This window comes from Micropterus dolomieu, linkage group LG02 (assembly GCF_021292245.1).
Source record: "Micropterus dolomieu isolate WLL.071019.BEF.003 ecotype Adirondacks linkage group LG02, ASM2129224v1, whole genome shotgun sequence".
In the NCBI taxonomy this organism is placed as follows: domain Eukaryota; kingdom Metazoa; phylum Chordata; class Actinopteri; order Centrarchiformes; family Centrarchidae; genus Micropterus; species Micropterus dolomieu.
Window position 1 is genome coordinate 26026007 of NC_060151.1, and position 17788 is coordinate 26043794.

The 17788-nt window shown below is 40.4% G+C and overlaps 2 protein-coding genes across 2 annotated transcripts; one reads left to right on the forward strand and one right to left on the reverse strand.

Annotated features, from left to right (window-relative positions):
• Nucleotides 1-256: 256 nt before the first annotated feature.
• On the reverse strand, nt 257-8182 carry LOC123963889 (perforin-1-like). The gene is made up of 7 exons (XM_046040990.1): nt 7670-8182; nt 7488-7596; nt 3978-4087; nt 3217-3757; nt 2922-3060; nt 2615-2826; nt 257-2309 (listed from the first exon to the last, which is right to left on the reverse strand). The coding sequence occupies exons 4-7, from the start codon at nt 3747-3749 to the stop codon at nt 1415-1417; spliced, it is 1779 nt and encodes a 592-aa protein (XP_045896946.1). The 5' UTR covers nt 3750-3757; nt 3978-4087; nt 7488-7596; nt 7670-8182; the 3' UTR covers nt 257-1414.
• Nucleotides 7531-16665, forward strand: paqr4a (progestin and adipoQ receptor family member IVa). Its single transcript, XM_046041001.1, has 3 exons — nt 7531-8624; nt 12959-13177; nt 14042-16665. Exons 1-3 carry the CDS (start codon nt 8339-8341, stop codon nt 14473-14475), a joined length of 939 nt encoding a protein of 312 aa, XP_045896957.1. The 5' UTR covers nt 7531-8338; the 3' UTR covers nt 14476-16665.
• The last annotated feature ends 1123 nt before the right edge of the window (nt 16666-17788 follow it).

Consider the following 17788-nt stretch of genomic DNA (forward strand, 5'->3'; position numbering starts at 1 on the left):
GACTTACAGAATAATAGCTCATTGAATGTTTAAATTTTGTGCTCTAACAAATGTGAGAGAGCTAAACTATACTATGCGATTTCTAAGTGATACAGCAATGACTAGGTTGTACCGGAGGCTTTGTAACTTAACACTATGGTAAACAGTGAATAGACGGTTACATATATTCAAGTAAAGTGAAAAAATATTTCAATATGAGCACATCAGCATAGACTCACCTTCGCCTTGCCTGTTCACGCTGCATTTGTGAAACTGACAGTGAGCACTTTTTGTCTTTAAAAGTAAAAAAAAACAAAACGGCAGGAGGTGGTGAGGGGGTGAGGTGACAGTGGCCTGAGAAGGGGGGTTGGGGGAGTAGTTTGACATTTTCATCGATGTTGAGCAGACCCATCACCGAGAGGGAGGAGCCGGTGGTCTACAGACAAACTCAAACAGATAGTGACTACATGAAAGTCAGCCTGGCTTTCCAGTCAGTAAGGGACCAGTGACCACAAACCGATCATTTATCTGAAGTGGTGGTGGGCTGTGGCCAAATGCTCTGTGAGAACAAGAGACTGTCACATTCACAATGATGGATTTCTTAAGTTTATCACAAACACAAAGTAACTTACTAATTGTTTAAGCTGGGATAAAATTTTAGCGAGCGCTGAGAATTGGGCTGTTTCAGCAGCAAACACTGTACAGCAAAGAAAATTTATCTAAAATAAAACACATAAAGCACCCATTGACATATGACTATGAATATCTGATTATTTTGATTAAAGAGCACTAAAAGGTAAATCACAGATGGAGAAATTGACATATCTGAAATTAAGAGAGAAAAAAGCATTCAAATTACAGATGGTAAGAAAACAATCAATAAAAACTGATAAATGCATTGGATTTATACATTAAAATATATCTATATCATTGCTAAGAAGTTGTAGAAAACAGTTTAAGTAGAAGAGAAACTAACTGACTATAAAATGTATAAAACAAGTATATGCTATTTTATGTGTAATGGACACTGCAGGTGTGACCTATACATATCTTTATCGTCCTATTCTTCTTTTCTTTCTTTAGAACTGGGAGTCAAACATGTCAAAAAACCAACAAGGCAATAATGTGATTAAAAGTTTAAAGCATCTTAGTACATGTTATAAATGCCTGTATCGAAACAATACAGTTATTTTTAAAAGTACAGATTAAAAAAGAAAACAAAAAGGAAGAAAAACTGAACACACAAAAGTGACCCAAGCTGCAGCCACTTTGTCAGCACTTTGTCAGTTCTTCCTGAACTGATGTACAGCTCATCGTTTGTGAGCAATTATTATTTAATAAGGGGTATGGATAAAACCTGTTGCTTTGATTAACCTCATGAATACAAATGAGATATACAAATACAGAAATATTGCTAATACTATGAACATAAGCCTCAGAAAGGCCAAACATGGGGGTTCACATGAACCTTTTGACTCTCAGTCACAGTAAGGTTTCTCTGTGAGGTTGTTTCATTAACAAACACACCCATCTCTAATAGGATGGCCTTTGGAATAGGTTGGGCATGACGGGACACATACAGCTTCTTCAGACTTTGACTCATAGGTGAAGGTTTGTAGTCCACGCATGAATGTCCACTCAGACTCGGAGCACATTTCACCTCCAGTTTGTAGTAGAACTGGCCGTGGTGCATGTTACAGAGATCCTCTTTGACTCCAGCGGACAGATCTTTCTCACATTGTCCCAACAGGTCGTCGTCCCAGTTGTTGTCCTGATCCCACACTTCAAATCTCACTCTATTTCCTGCTGATATATCCTGGGAACCCAGGTCGACGATCATGCCCCAGTGTGGGTTGTTGTTGTTGTTAATGACAGGAGAGCGCCGGACCATCTGTTTGCTGAAAAAGACCTTCACATAGCCATCCGTGGCTGTGAAGTAGTCTCCCCAAAGACCGGACGCCCGTTGTACAGTTATTATAACCCGCGCCATGCCCTTACGGGTTGGGCAGCAGTCTTGGTTTACAGCAGGGTCATTGTGGCACTGGCAGACGCAGGTATCCCTCGGGTCACTCTTGATGCCGGCCTGACAGCGCTCACTGCAGTTCCTCAACAGGCCTTTCTCCAGGATGTAATGGCTAATGGCCGAGCGCAGGTTCTTCCTGACAGAGGTGTTTGTTGGCAGTAACTCATGAAGCGATTCCAGGGAATAAGAGAATATGTCTGGATTCTGTGGCAGTGTGTTCAGCCATTCTTTGTAGGCTGATGGATTTTTGTCAGCAGAGAAGAGAAGGTCTGGCTCCGTGGTATGGCCCCCCTTTATTTCTGTGAACCTGTAGAGGAGAGAGTTGTGTTAAAAACTCAGCCAGAGCATAATTTTAAACAACACTAGAGAAGCCAACAGCTTTTAGGGGCCTATCTTTGAGTACAAGGGTTTTTATTGTATTTGAATTAATATTGCCTTACATGATATTTAAAGTCTTTCACTGGTTTGCACAGAAGATTGGATTTGAAATGTGACATTTAAATTCTGGCATTTATGTCAACCACAGTTCGGCTTTTCCAGTGTTGAGAATAATAATTTCGATTTGATATAAATAGAAAACATTGCAATATACATGAGAAAATGTTTTTTTACCTGTCATTGAAGAGGCTGGAGAAGGCTGACTTACTGTCCGTCTTCTCTATGTCCTTCTTGCAGTGTTTTGATTGAGTTTTTACTGTAGCTTTGAATGTGGCGGACGCCTCAACCTCCAGGCACATCTGCACCTCCTCTGCGCTGAGGCCCTGCAGGCTGGCCTGGCACTGCCTGATGCTGGTCACAGATTGAACGCTTCCTCCCAACTTCACCTGGAATGATATATTTTAACACACATAGGAAAATGTGTTAAATGTGATAAAATTGTATTTTGTTTTGTAACAACCACGCCATCATTTTGATTCACCTTGCTGAGGTAATGGGTGCCAAAGTTGTCAATCAGTTTGTAGAATTGTTGCTTGTATTCAGGGCTGTAGATTTTGGGGAGCTGTTTCACTGCTTTGCGAAATTCTCTGTGCAACTTGGGACTGAGGGACACTCGGTAGCTGTTTTCAGACAATAAAAGACAGAACAGTATAAAACAGGTATTTCACAATGTTGTATTTGAGCCTTAAAGTACATTACTTTTGTTCCTTTGCATAAATCTTTGCATGTAAGAGAGTGTGTGGAGAAAAGTTTCATCTCAGTCCCCATCTTCTTACCTGTAGTACTCGCAGGACATGCTTTGGCTTGTGAAGCTGAACTTGTCATTCTTCGTTTTTTCCATGGAGTATTCAGCTAACTTAGAATTGGTTCCAGCTAGCATCAATGAGCCTCCTTTTTTACCAACATTAACATCTAGATTGACCTGCCAGTTGTTTTCCACCGAAGAGGAGCTGGAACTGACCAGAGACTCACTAGATCTGTGGAGATTACTGACCACTTTCATGCTGCAGGAGTATTTCGCCCTCCAGTCCTCCACTGACAAGGGGAGCTTTTGCTTTTTGTTCTCCAGATAGGGGTTGCTACACAGGGTGCATGTTTTGTCCTTGCGTTTCCACTGATTCATGTCGAGCACAAAGGCCCCCTTACGTTCCATTTTGGTAATGTCGAAGCCTTCCCCGGCCAAATTGGTACCTGGAGCAAATTCCGCATCCAGGCACTGTCTGGGTGTCCCTTCCATGCATGACTGATACGTACACTGAGGGAGGGACAGCATGAGGCCGGCACAGACGCAAATATACAACAGAAACATGGCTGATCCTGAAAAAAACAAACATTTTAGTTGAACAAACATGAACATGAAGTGAAGAAGTTTATTAATGAGATTTCCACACTTAACTAGTAAGGAACATTTGCTAAATAACTTAATAACAACACTATATATTTTTACAATTGTTACATTCAATAGCCAACAAAATGCTTTTTTTTTAAAAATAAAGTTTGAGATTATTTCAAAATGAACAAATCAGCACAGACTTACATTTGTCTTTTGTGTTCACACTGCATGCGTGGCTCTGTGGGCTCTGGGCATCAATATTGGAATTTTGTGCTTTTATAGACGTGATAGAGATGGGCTGAGGTGAGAGTGGTCTTTGAGAGAACACAGGAAAAAACAAGTGGTTTGACAGTTTGACCGTGAGATATTTTTCTGAAGTAGTTATTGGCCATGGCCATGTTAGGTGAGAAGAGCTGACTGTGACATGCAAACGCTCCTATCACAAACAAAAATATGTGTTTTTGCAGTTGCATATAACATGCTAAGATAATTTTTTGTGAGCCACTTTGAGAGTAAGTAAATCTAATAAGGAGTAATTAAAATGTTTGAAATTAACTGAGAAGAAACTGTTAAAACTGATACGTCAAGTAAATTTTATTTATATAGCCAAATATCACAAATCACAACTTGCCACATGGAGCTTTACAATCTGTACAGCATACAACACCCTTTGTTCTTAAACCCTCAATTCAGAAGAGGAAAAAACCCTCAAAACCCTTTTAACAAGGAATAAACCTCAGGAAGAGGAACATAGGAGGAATCCCTCACCCAGGACGGACAGGCAGGAAACAGATTCACAACAGGAAATCATAGTAAATACTATTACGATGACAAAAAGTAGATTGTAAGACATAAGTGAAGAGGATGGATACAGGAGGACAAGTGAGCAGCTTCAGACCCGGGAAGAGAACAAGCCACACAAACACAGAAGAGGACAACAGCATCTCACACAGAGAGGAGAAACAAACACACAGAGGGAGAAAGGGCCATGAGAACATGCAAACTAGGGAGAGTGGGGGATGAGGCTGAATCTCCTGGGGGACGAAGATCCAGATCAACGGATGAGGCACTGACAGCTAGGAGAGAGGGAGCTCCCAGGACAGCTTTAACAGCTTTTAGGGCACAGAAACAAAAATGGCAGAATGTCAGAGACTACCCTAACCTTAACCCTAAGGTATGGTGACAAAATATTGATAAATAAATCAATTCATACATTATAAATAATTTTTTTCTCAGCACAAAGGAGGTAAAGCAACACTGCAAGTCAGAGACTAACTAACTGACAGTTGAAATATATGAATCATTTGTAACATGAAGGTACTTTAAAACAATATGATTGTGTTCTTCATTTCTCCCCTCCACTTTCCATAGAGATGTGAGTAGGCTACATCTAACGACATCTGATTAACATGTGACATGTGGTTAGTCAAAGAGTAAAGGGGGGTCTTGTTTGTCTCAGTCCCAGTACAGAGGTGTGGTTGTAGGCGGCTACATATCATAAGGTCCAAGCTGCAGAGAGGGGTGAGAGGTGGAGGTGGTGTGATTCATCCAGCTCCTCAACAGTCCTCTCCCATTACAGGATTACAGCACGTCACCTGCTGCCTTCAAGTGCTCCTAGGAAACATCTAACTCCCAATTGCACGTGGACATTACTTGTGTGCAGTAATAAAAGCAAACCTTTACCTTATAATGTTGTTTGAGTTAGAAGTCAAGCAACACGCTGCATATATGAGATTTATGCACTGCACTGAAATTGTCATGCGTCTTGATGGTGACTCATTTATGAACCTGAAACTTTCAGTGTGAAGACTCCTTTTATTGTACATAAAAAAAGAAAAATCACAAGGTAGAAGGTCTTCTAGAAGGTCTCCTTCACATGCGTATTGCAGCATTTGAATAATAATCACAGTACAACAGGGATGTGCCTTATTTTGAATCCAATGACAAAACCTCTATAAAGATGGTAATATATACTTGATCTAATTTTCCTCCTTGTTAAGCGCAGAAGTGAAAAGACAAAAAATCACTGGTTTGGAGGTTGGACTAACTTGAATTTTGTCAAGCAACAGATTTTCTGATGATGAAATCTGAGACTCCCGTCATTTCTATAATTATAGAGTGACTTTTCCCCCTCTAGTATAATTCTAAAATAAATAGTTTTCAGAAAATTCAGCATCTAGGCCTTTCGAATCATTCTTGAAAGGCTAACCTCAAAGTTAATCCCTAATTTAAATTAAATTAAAATAATTTGTATCATTATTACTACAGAAGGAAAAGACACATGTCGTTATACTGTAATGGACATATTTATTTTTCGTAGTGCCTTAGAAATACTGAGCGTGTTCTTTCTGTTCATCGTGTGAGCTCAGGCAGTAACTGCGATGTTTCCGGCTGTATTGAAGGCAGCTGCAGCTCAGGCAGTGCTGGTATTCACATTGCCAAGTGCAGCCAAGCAGGATCAAACTAGTCAGTCAACCAGAATAACACCAGAAGCTCAAATAGTTCCCCTTCAAAATAAAATTTGATCTTTAAATGAAAGCCTGTTTAACAAAAGGGTTTTTGTTGTTATTTTTTAAAGAGAAAGCTGGATTCAAAGCGGGCAGCTGCTTTAGGTCCTTTAGAGTCCCAGATTTAGTTGGTTGGGGTTATTGCTAATTGTCGCATGTCTTGTAGAGACACCCTGCATTTATTATATTTAGTACATATTGTTCTCAAATGGCGCATATTCTTTATTAAAGTAGAGTGGAGAAATGGAGGTGCAGTTGTGGCCTCTCTAAAGAACATTATCATCATCTTGTATCCAAGGATTTGCCCTTTTTTTGTTTTGTTTTTTTAACTTTCCTTGGATAACTAGACCTGGATGACTGAGAACCTTCAGAGATATCTTCATATTGTGTATTTATGTTAACCAGGTTGAACTAAACTCAGCTGAACAATGAGAATGATTACTGCCTTGCTTCAATGCATGTGTGAAAATTTAAATGCAATAACGGGATGCAATTCCTTCCTTGCATTCAATAATCATGTAGTGATTATTTTGACAGATATTGCGATTGTATTATGAGTATAGATTTTAGTGGGAAAATTTCATTTTCACTGACCAAAAATATTTTGCATGAAGAGCCTACAATGAAAAATTATATGCTTGACCACTAACAATAGATTTTTTTTTGTGTGGGAGTAAAATGAAGAGACACACGAATAAAGAGGTGCGTGGTTTTTAAAGTGCTTAATTACCTGTTGTAATCAGCTGGCCTGTTTCAGCAAAAACCTCCTGACTGAAAACAATGACTCCGGACCCAGTATTTAGCTTAACTCCATCAGCAGGACTAGCTGCACACTGGCTGCTATTTCCGAGCTATATATATGAAGTATACTAAGATCTCAGGCAGACATCTGGGGAGACTTGTGTGTGCTATCTTTTGGTGTTGATTGTGATTTATTGGTTTGACAGTTGAAGACGGAGCAGTAGTAGCGAAACACCCGACAAGATTGACTTAAAGCAAGTTGCCTCTATTCAACCATTCAGATATTAAGTAGGGGCCAAATAAAGACCCTAGAACTTAATTTAGACCCTGGTGCCTGCAGTGGAAAAAAAAAATTACAGTGCAGTACCAAATGCAGCATTTATTTAATTGTTTAAAACTTTGTTGGTACCTTGCTTAAAGATTTTGACGTGTTCACAAGTGTAGTTTTTATTTTGAAAACACTGACCGGAAGTCTTGCTCCTTCTGTACCATGTAGCTTGACATTGGAGAGGCGACTCGGCGATGCGGGGGACTTGAGGCCGCCGGGGGAAGACTCCGCGTTTCAAGGAATACAGCTAGCCAGAAATAATGGTGTTAAATAATTCGTGGCTGCAGATGTTGAATAAACTGAATATACGCTTTACCCACCGGACCGCGTGTGTTTGGAGTCAGCCGGCTCAGATATCAGCTTCCTCAGTCACAGGGCATCGGTAGCCGAGCGCCCCGGCTTGCTGCTAGCCAGCAGTCCTTTTCCCAAAAAGCACCGCTCCAGAATCACGGCTCACATCTGTTTTAATAGCATCAGGAACGCCATCCCGCATCGCGCGTAACCGACCCGAGCATCTGACTGCTTTTCATTCAAGTAACGGCACGACCTGCAGCTAGTTAGTCCTCTATCGCAAATCTGACCGCTAGGATCAAGCTAGCATCATCTGGAGTTGGATGGACGCGCGGCTCCGGCTCAGACACCACCCTCAGCATCATTGCCCCGGAGCCCGGGACGCGTCCAAGCCCGTGCAGCTGCACCGGAATGCTAACTAAACGAGGAAGTGGCTGTAACATGACGAGGGACATCATTGCCTCCCGGCCGCTCAAGGCTTTCGGGTGCTACATGGATATTTTTTAGATGCCAAATGTAATGACCGCCCCGAGCTTGCACCATGTATGTGGCTGGCCGTGTCTGTCTCCAACCTTGCGGATGACACTCACACAGGTACAGCGGCGGCGCGGACTCACCGTTACCGGGAAGTGCTGAGAGACGCCAAGCTAGAAAGCTAACAGCACAAGAATAAAATAAAAATAAAAAACTCCAGACAAATGCCAACACCAATGGTATCCCATAAGGTCTTCGTCGCAATAATCTTACTAAATGTGTATATAGGTGTACAGTCTGTTTTATACTTATTCGGCGGCGTCCTTTTAACGGTCCTCTTTGCTATGGCATTTCTAAATGGACCCAGGCTGCTTGACTGGGCGAATTCACCTCCACATCTTCAGTTTAACAGATACGTCTTAACGGGTTACCGGCCAATCTCCTCAGTGCAAGACTGCATCAGAAGCCTGTTTTACCTGCACAATGAACTTGGAAACATATACACTCACGGTGAGTAAGAACAGCTTAGTCAGCAGGTGAGATTTCTGTAGCCGGTGTGACTTTGACTATTAACCCACACCGTCCAGATGCTGGACCTGCAGAAAGATGCCAGGCGTTATTGCATTAAGGCCAGGGAACACATGATCCACACCCTTATTATCTGACCACATATATTTGAGATAAATTCATATTTATATTTGAAGAATTTATCTCAATGATTAATGAATGTTTAATTTGATATATAATATAAGCATTTAGTATACAAGTATTTAATAACGTGTATTTATTTGTTGCATAATGTTTGTCCGTGTATTAAAATGCCTGTCAGTCAATTTGAGAGTCATAGGTTGGTTTTAATAAATGTGAAAGTGACTACTGACATTTGCTCAGGTAAGGTACAATTCTGAGGAACTTAACTTGAGTATGGATGTTACTTTATACTTCTCCGATCCCTTTTAGAGAGAAATACTGTACTTTTGTTCCACTTTATTAGACAGATGTAGTTACTACTTAGCTGATTATGATCAACCTTTAAAATATGACCCGTTGTTAAAGATTAAACTACTACTATAATGTATTAGGGCTGCAACTAGCAATTATTTTAAGTACTGATTATTTCCTATCCGATTATTTTTTATATGAATAGATACTGCTACTGAGGCTAAGAATCATAAAAACCTAGTAAAGAAATGCCAGTCACATCTTCCCAGAGCCCAAGGTGATGTCTTCAAATTAGGGCTGTACATAACATTATTTTTCAAGTCGATTAATCTGATTATTTTTTCGATTAGTTGTTTAATCTAAGGACTATAATTTTGTGTATTATAAAGATTTTTTTTAGCCTATTACTCGTTTAACATACCAATTTATCCAAAATAAATATCAAAAACATGTCTAATCAATAAATCAATATTTTATTCAATCATCCTGAAGCACATTCCAATTTCCACGTCACTCATGTGTTGTGATAATAACAATAACAGACATTAATTGGGCTACAAACTTTAAATGTTTCTGACATGGATTTATTTCAATATTGAGTAATGCAGTATGATAATCAAATGTATTTCTACATCAGTGTGGGGCAAAGAAAACCACTGAAACGACTCACAGACTGTGCAGACAGTCACAGATTGTCTGTAATGGATTGGATTCAGCTGTTTTGTTGCTCATACGTGGCCGTAAAATAAACAGAAAATATGAAACGGCCAAACGTTAGATGACACACGTTGTAACGTTACGTTGCCATGACAGCAGGGGGGCAGAAATTACTTTTAACATGAAGGCGATGAAGAAACACAAGTTCGATGCTCTTAATGCGAGTAGATGTATTTATGTAATCGATTACATCATCTACGCCAACAAATCGCCCCAGCCATACTTCACATGTCTTGTTTTGTCTGACAAACAGTCCAAAACCCAAATATATTCAGTTTTCAATGCTACGTGATGAAGAAAAGCAACCAATCCTCTCATGTGAGATACTGGAACCAGAAAGTTTGACATTTTTTCACTATTTTTGCTTATAAAAGACTGAAACGATTAATCGATTATCAAAATAGTTGCAGATCAACTAATCAAATAATAGATCAATCGTTTCAGATCTATAACATAGTTTGCTCCAGCTCAACCCGCTACAGTAAAAGCTGCTATAAATGCTACTTCCACATTAATGCATCAGTAACATTTTTCCATTATTATGATTTACAACAAAACAACAATCACAGAGGGGGTTTGTCAGATTAACAAGTACGTTTACTCTGTAATTTTACAAAAAAAAAAGATTTTGAATGCTTTTGCTTGTAAGTATGAGTATTTTTACACAGTTGTATTCTTATCTATACTTCAGTAAAGCATCAAAATACTTCTTTAACCACTGTCAGTCATGCACTTTAAAGGTTGCCACAATTTCCAACCAATATTAATCTTGCAATGGCGAGCAGAGATAACCACTTCAACCACGTTTTCTTTTAATTAATACATTAATACAACACATACATACATTGCATATAGCATTTGTTTCAAATTACAGACCGTAGGCCAAATTTAACCAGCTATGTATCGCCACTAACAAGCAGACATATATACACCCAACAAAAATAGCCAGGAGTGGCTTTTTTCATCTGGTCCAAAATGTCATAGTTACACAAAGATATGGCATTCTTTGAAAAGGTTGGTGCAACCCAAATTAATTGCAGTTATGTGTTAATCTGTGTAGCCAGAGGTGAGACTTGTAGCAATCTGCATGGTGTTATTGTGTCGTTGTTTCTGTTGTGATATGATTAGACTGACATTAGCATGGCACACAGTAGCATGACTTTGACCCCTCCTCTGATTACCATCTAAATGCATCCTATAGCCCTAGAGGTTGCGGTGTTCTGAGAATTGGACAGCTTCCTCATTCTATGGGTCGTCATTTCGTGGACGAAACCACAGTAGTGATCATCAGGGAAGCGGCCCTGGAAGTCTTTATTACACTCCACTGACGTCAGCTGAGCATCTGACCTCAAATGCATGCTTAACATCATTGCCTATATAAGGAAGTGATGTTTAATCCAATGAGATTTTGTCCAATTTTTTCAAATTTAAAAGAAAATATGCAGTGCAGTGCTCAGATGGTACATTGTTGAGTTTGTATTGTGTTGTAACATTTCAGCTAAGTTTCATGAGCTGGTTTGTTTTGCATATAAACTCAAAACATCCTGCCCGCGGCTCAGCTCTCAGACACTTCCCCATGTTCATGTTGCTGGCCTTCAGGAGAGGTCCCCCCCTCCCCCCACTCTCTCCAACCCTGAGTGGGACTGAGTACAGCCCGTCGGCTCAGGACGAGTCGGGGTAAGAACAGAGATAACACACTTAAAATAGATGTGTTACAGTAGATGGCAGTGCCTGTATCACCTGGCTGGGCCTTGACATTGGGAAAGGCAGAGTGAGCAAAAAAAGAGGAAGGGAGTGCGATATGAGAAATGATCGTAACAATGGTATGTGGATCAAATTTCAAGGATTTTGCTCACATAGCAGTGAATTCCACTTCAGCTACTGTATATTGCCATTAGCAGTATGGAGGACTACAAATACCTGGGAGTGCACATGGACAATAAACTGGACTGGGCCAAGAACACTCAAGCTCTCTACAGGAAGGGCCAAAACCGTCTCTATTTTCTGATCAGGCTGAAGTCCTTCAACATCTGCAGGACTATGCTGAGGATGTTTTTTGAGTCTGTGGTGTCCAGTGCTATCCTGTTTGCTGTTATATGCTGGGACAGCAGGTTGAGGGTAGCGGACGCTAACAGACTCAACAAACTGATCCGCAAGGCCAGTGACGTTGTGGGGGTGGAGCTGGACTCTCTGTCGGTGGTGTCAGAGAAGGATGCTGTCCAAGCTACATGTCATCTTGGACATTGTCTTCCACCCACTCCATGACGTGCTGCTAAAACACAGGAGCACTTTCAGTGCAAGACTCACTCCACCAAAATGCACCACAGTGCACCATGGGAAGTTATTCTTGCCTGTGACCATCAAACTCTATAACTCCTCCCTTTAAGTGCCTGAAACACGGACGCTTAGTTAGTTATTAAACTAGACATTATTATCTGTGCAATAATCTGTTTAAAAACGTAACGTGCAATATTTTCTGCTGCAGTTCTGCTGCTATTTATACAGTTTTACTGTTCACCATAACAATTCTTTTAATTATCTAAATATTGTACATATCCACACTCCTTTATATTTCTTTGTATTTTATATTTTTACTCTGATATTTCTATACTTCTTTATATACCAACTTTCTGTTATTATTTGTATTCCTTTTATGTGTGTGCAACTGTGACGCAGAATTTCCCCTCGGTGATCAATAAAGTATTTCTGATTTCTGATATGGCCCTTTGCTGTAAAATATGAGCTTAGTAGGAGCTTTGTGTTTCCCCTCAAAGGGTAACACTGATACATTTCTGCCCATCAAGTAGGTTTCTGCTCTGCTCCACATTATTCTTGCTGTCGTCTGCACACACTCAGCATAGTTGCAAGCCCTTCCTGGCGACTCACTTTTGTGCAGTTTGATAAAATAACATGCACAGGCGTGGAAAGTCCTGAGGTTGATAATCCATCACAACAAACATGACACTGAAATTTGGTTTTTAGCTGATGGTTTTCATACCAAAATGCACATAACCTCAGGTTCAAACACGTTACTGTCAGAAATTACTGCACAGAAAGCACATGACACTGTGTACAACAAAGGTATTCTCAATTTAAAATCTTTGTGTGTCAAGCAGTGAGTGGAGCTACACAACTAAAGCCAACTCCTACAACCTGTGCTGTCTCTCTGCCCTTCCTCTCTCCAGGCATCCCTTTGGTTTGCTTTCTGGTGCTGCTGCCTCTCAACATCCCCTGGTCTCAGATCAGTGTTACGTGGTTGGGCGTGGTGCACTTCCTGGCTTGCCTGTCACCTCAGCTAGGCTCTGTGCTCTACCACCTCTTCATGAACCACGAGGGAGGGGAACCCGTCTACCACACGCTCCTCAAACTCGACGTGTGTGGAATCTGCATGATCAACACGTTGGGTAAGACGACTTCTTGGAAGCTCAGCAGATTTCTTCACCGTATATTCGCCCTATTGTTATTACTTATCTGTTTACTTTGGGAGTGGTTTTAATATATTTTTCTGTATCGATTGTCAATGATTTACCATAGACGTATTTTGCTTGGAGGCGCACCAAAACAAATTTGACTTCTGAGTCAAGTGGCCAATGCAAGCACTGATCCAAGTTCTAAGATGACTATTGATCTTTCCATGGTGCCGGCATGAACCTATTATAACAACAATGACAAGTGCAATATTTATATATGTTCTTATGTGCTTATAACAAACAATTTAGAGTGGCAACACTGTTGATAAAAATAAAGTAATAACTAATATTGTGACCTGAGATTTACAATTTAAATGAAGGCTGCATTAATCTGATGCAGCTGTTCCTGCTGAGTCACATTAACATTGAATGGCACATTACTTATATTTTATTCCTTACTTTACCCCTAGCTTAGATTTAGTATTGTATATAATCATATAAGATAATAAAATTGATTTGGTCTGTCATTTCTTTTAAAGGTGGGACTAAATGGACTTTAAAATAAATCAGAAAAAAATCCTCCTATTTGAGAAGCTGGAGTGTTTTTGCTTAAAAGAATTACTTCAATGATTATCAAAGTAGTTGAGTGCTATATTTTTGCCCAGTCAGGCAGTAATTAAACATTAGACGGTCTGCAAGCTGCTTACCGCACTCGGAAAGAGCAGTGTCACACTACTGAAACAGTTTGGTCTCTTAGCGTTGTGGTTTGCACCAGGTGTTGCATTGCTGAGTCAAGCATCAGCGCGCCATCAGCTCCATCTCTATGCTGATTTTCCCTTGTGTGTTTTCTTGTCTCAGGGGCGCTGCCCATCGTCTACAGCACGCTGCTGTGCTACCCGTTCATCCGCACCGTGGCTCTGTTAGTCTACATCCTGCTGTCCAGCCACGCCATCTACTGCGCCGTCACGGCTCGGAGCAGCGTTCGCCGGCTGCGCTCCTTCGCCTGGCAGGCGCTTTTCCGCTTCTCCTTCTTCTTGCTGCGCTGGGTGGGCGTGGGCGGCGGCAGCCCCACCTCGCTACGCCACTTCCTCACGATGGACGCGCTGGCCGTGCTGGGTGGGGTCATTAACATCACACGCATCCCGGAGCGCTTCCGCCCGGGCCTCTTTGACTACTGGTGCAATAGCCACCAGATCATGCATGTACTGGTGGTGGGTTCCATCCTTTACCTGCACTGGGGTGTGCTGGACGACCTGCTGTGGATCAACAGCTATAACTGTCCCTCAGACTGACCCCCCCTGCAGTCTCACCCCCTCACAAAGAACACTGGGATATAATGTTAAAGGACCTCTGTGGGTGTCTGTAGAGGGAAGGGGAAGGAAGGGAAATCAGGGGGAACTGATCCTGTGGGGTGAGACGATATGTTGTTTGTGCATGTGTTCACCTCATGCACTGAAACGTAGAATGTTCATATCTCCGTTCATCTTGGTACTTTGTGCAGATACATACAAAAGTATGTCAAGTAACACGCACAAGCATTTTGACTCTTAATTGCCACACACACACACAAACACACACACACACACACACACACACACACACACACACACACACAGCAGAATGGAAATATTTTAAACAGTAAATTTAATGAATTAGTTTTGAACATATACATACATTGATAAAGTCTTAAGTAAAGGCTCTAGTTAAAGGCTAATGCTGAGTTTAAAGCCTTTACTTAGTAACAGAAGTTTTACTTGAGCAGTAGTTGATGTAGTTGGTTAAGACAGCCTGTGGCTAAATTATATCACATGCTCAAGTCCTCTCAGATGTCACTGTTGCGACCTATGCAGCACATCCATATCACAAGTCATGCGCATCACATACACTCAACAACACTCAGACACCCTCGCACATATATTTTTATACTACATGTACATACTGTACAAGTTCATAGAGTTTTCACTATGTCCAACGGACTGAATTTTACTGGACTGGTTGTTCTGTCTGTGTTTCCTTGTTTTCTGCCACTGCCTCTTTTTATTTATGTGTGTGTCTGATTCGTCCTTAAAGTCACAAGATTACGAGGAAATGAAGATGGGCGAGGGGGTTCATTCCAAAGTGTGCTAGCATGTTGGCAATGAGTTTACTTGCTGTTGGTGGCTTGGAGCACACATTAGAATCAATTGTGCAGTGTTATTGGCTTTGTTTGCACCTGAGCTCAGTGCCAATGATATTCAGGCATTTTTAATCAGAAAAACAAATGCACACGTTTACAAACTATGTTGTTCAGTGGCATTACCCTTTGCCAAACCTTTGCATATAGCAAAGTCCTAGTAATTTATTCTTGTGCATTTACAATAACCTCCCATTATAAGGAAGGTTGTCACCACTATTTTCTTTTATGGAAGAGGAGGTTTTAGTACTTTTATAAGTGCTGTCTTATGTTTAACATTATTTAATTTATAATTTGTTCTGTAAAAAGGACAGAACAGACTCAGACAGGCCCTCTGATGATAACAAAGTTTTACACTGAAACGCCATCATATGTCAATTAGATCATGATGTATATGTGGAAGCAAGATGCACTAAACATCTTTTATGGTAACTTGATTGTAATTATAAGATCTTAAAAAAATTAAACATCTTTACACTATAAACCTGTTCAGACAAACTACAGACAAAACTCACTTGCATATTGGCACAATATGCGCAAGATACTGTAATGAAATACATTATATTTATAAAGCTTTTTATTCAGTTGTATTTATTTGCAGATACAGGTAACATTGTTTCTGCCTGAACAGTTTACGTTGTTGCTGTGCAGGATCACTGGCTGACAGATCAATTTAGAGGTCAGAGAAAATCTTTTATTTTATTCAAGCCGTGCAAATCCCGAGGATTAAATCCTCATTTTCTCCCCTCACACTTTTTTTCCAGCGATGTTTGACTTCTCAGTCACACAATAATGTGGCGGGGGGGAAGGTCGGTCTCTATGCATTACAATTCACATAACATTCACAATAATCATTAAGAAGAACATTGTTATGTGACTTTTAAAACTCTTCTGAAGATGTTACTTTTTCTCGGGCTTGAATGAAAACAGTTTTATTGTATTTGGATGTTTACTTGTACATTGACGCTAGATATTGATGGTTTATAAGGGTCAGTGATTATTGCCACTTTATGTTTTCTTATGTAAATGCACCACTTTTGCTCTGCAGCTAGATTTGTTTTTTGTGAAAGTGAACAGCTTGACTTGCACTTTAAAAAAAAACCCTGAATAGATGTTAGACAGTCTGAGTCTTTTTAAATTGGAGTAGTATTTAATTTAGCTCGCTTTGCCAAACAGGAATGAACCCCTATGCCCTCCTGTCAGGTCTTTGTGAATGTCCATGATTGTTTTGCCACTGTATTCCTCTGTAGCATTTCAGTTACTACTCTTGAGTAAAAGTAGCTGTTGCTCTGTACCTTCATTCTCAAGACTAGTGGTTGAAGTGCGATTTCTTTTCCAGAGGGAGACTTTACTTTCTTAATGACATTGCACTTGTTTTCCATGCCAACAGTCACAGCCGCCCACTGAGTAGTTGCTAATTTCCCCAGCCTCACTTCATCTCGCCAAATTAGCAGAGTCTGAGGTGTAGCATATCCTCTGCCTCCTGCGCTATCACTGACTCATGATGAAGAAGGATTTCCCATAGTCTTTATCACATACACTACATTGTGCCCACCCCCCCACCCCCCACCTTGATAAAGAGCAAGATACTGGACGTCTGCTAGTCTCACTATGATGATTATTACTTACTATGACCATGGGACAATGTATGTATTTTTGGCCATTGAATGAAACTGAAAAAGATGCATGAAAGTAGTTGTGAAACAGAAATTGTTGTCCAATAGTGTTAGCCAATTGTTTGTTGATTAGTTGGGGGGGGGGGGTGGGGGTGGGGTGGGTGATGTTGGGGGATGTCCACTACAGGAAGATTATTGAACAGCTCCGATCAGAAGCAATACATCACTATCAAATAAACTGCATCGTTCATCGTTCTCAAAAGGGCTTTGGATCAAAGTAAATTACAATTGTGAACCATATTTAAAGTCCATATAAATAATGTAAATACATGTATGTAGATTCTGTATACATACAGTGCAAACAATATACCCTGATTAATTTTTGATACACACACACCATAATGTTAAGGAAAGAAAAATAAGAAGAAACAGGAATAATGGTTAGCCACATATAAGCTGCTGCTCTCTTTCACAGCCAAAGTGAAATATGAGAGAGGGAAGCAGACGCGGCTCGGTGCGGTGCTTCAGATTAATATCGAAGACGTGTGTTTGCTTAGCTATATCCATATGTATGTGAATAACACAGAAAAAAAAATACTGAAATTGGTTTCAGTGCTAATGTAGAGTTGTTTGACCTTTTGTGACCCTAGCTAAGAATGCATTTGATCGTTAAGGTTTTTTAGACACGTGAGAAAGACATTTCTGACCATTGCGGGGAATCTTGGCAGGCATGTGAATACCTCGTGACTACCAGTGGTCTATCTATGCATTATCAGCTGAAGGATATGTAACAGCGAAGTCGATTTGTGTTTGGTA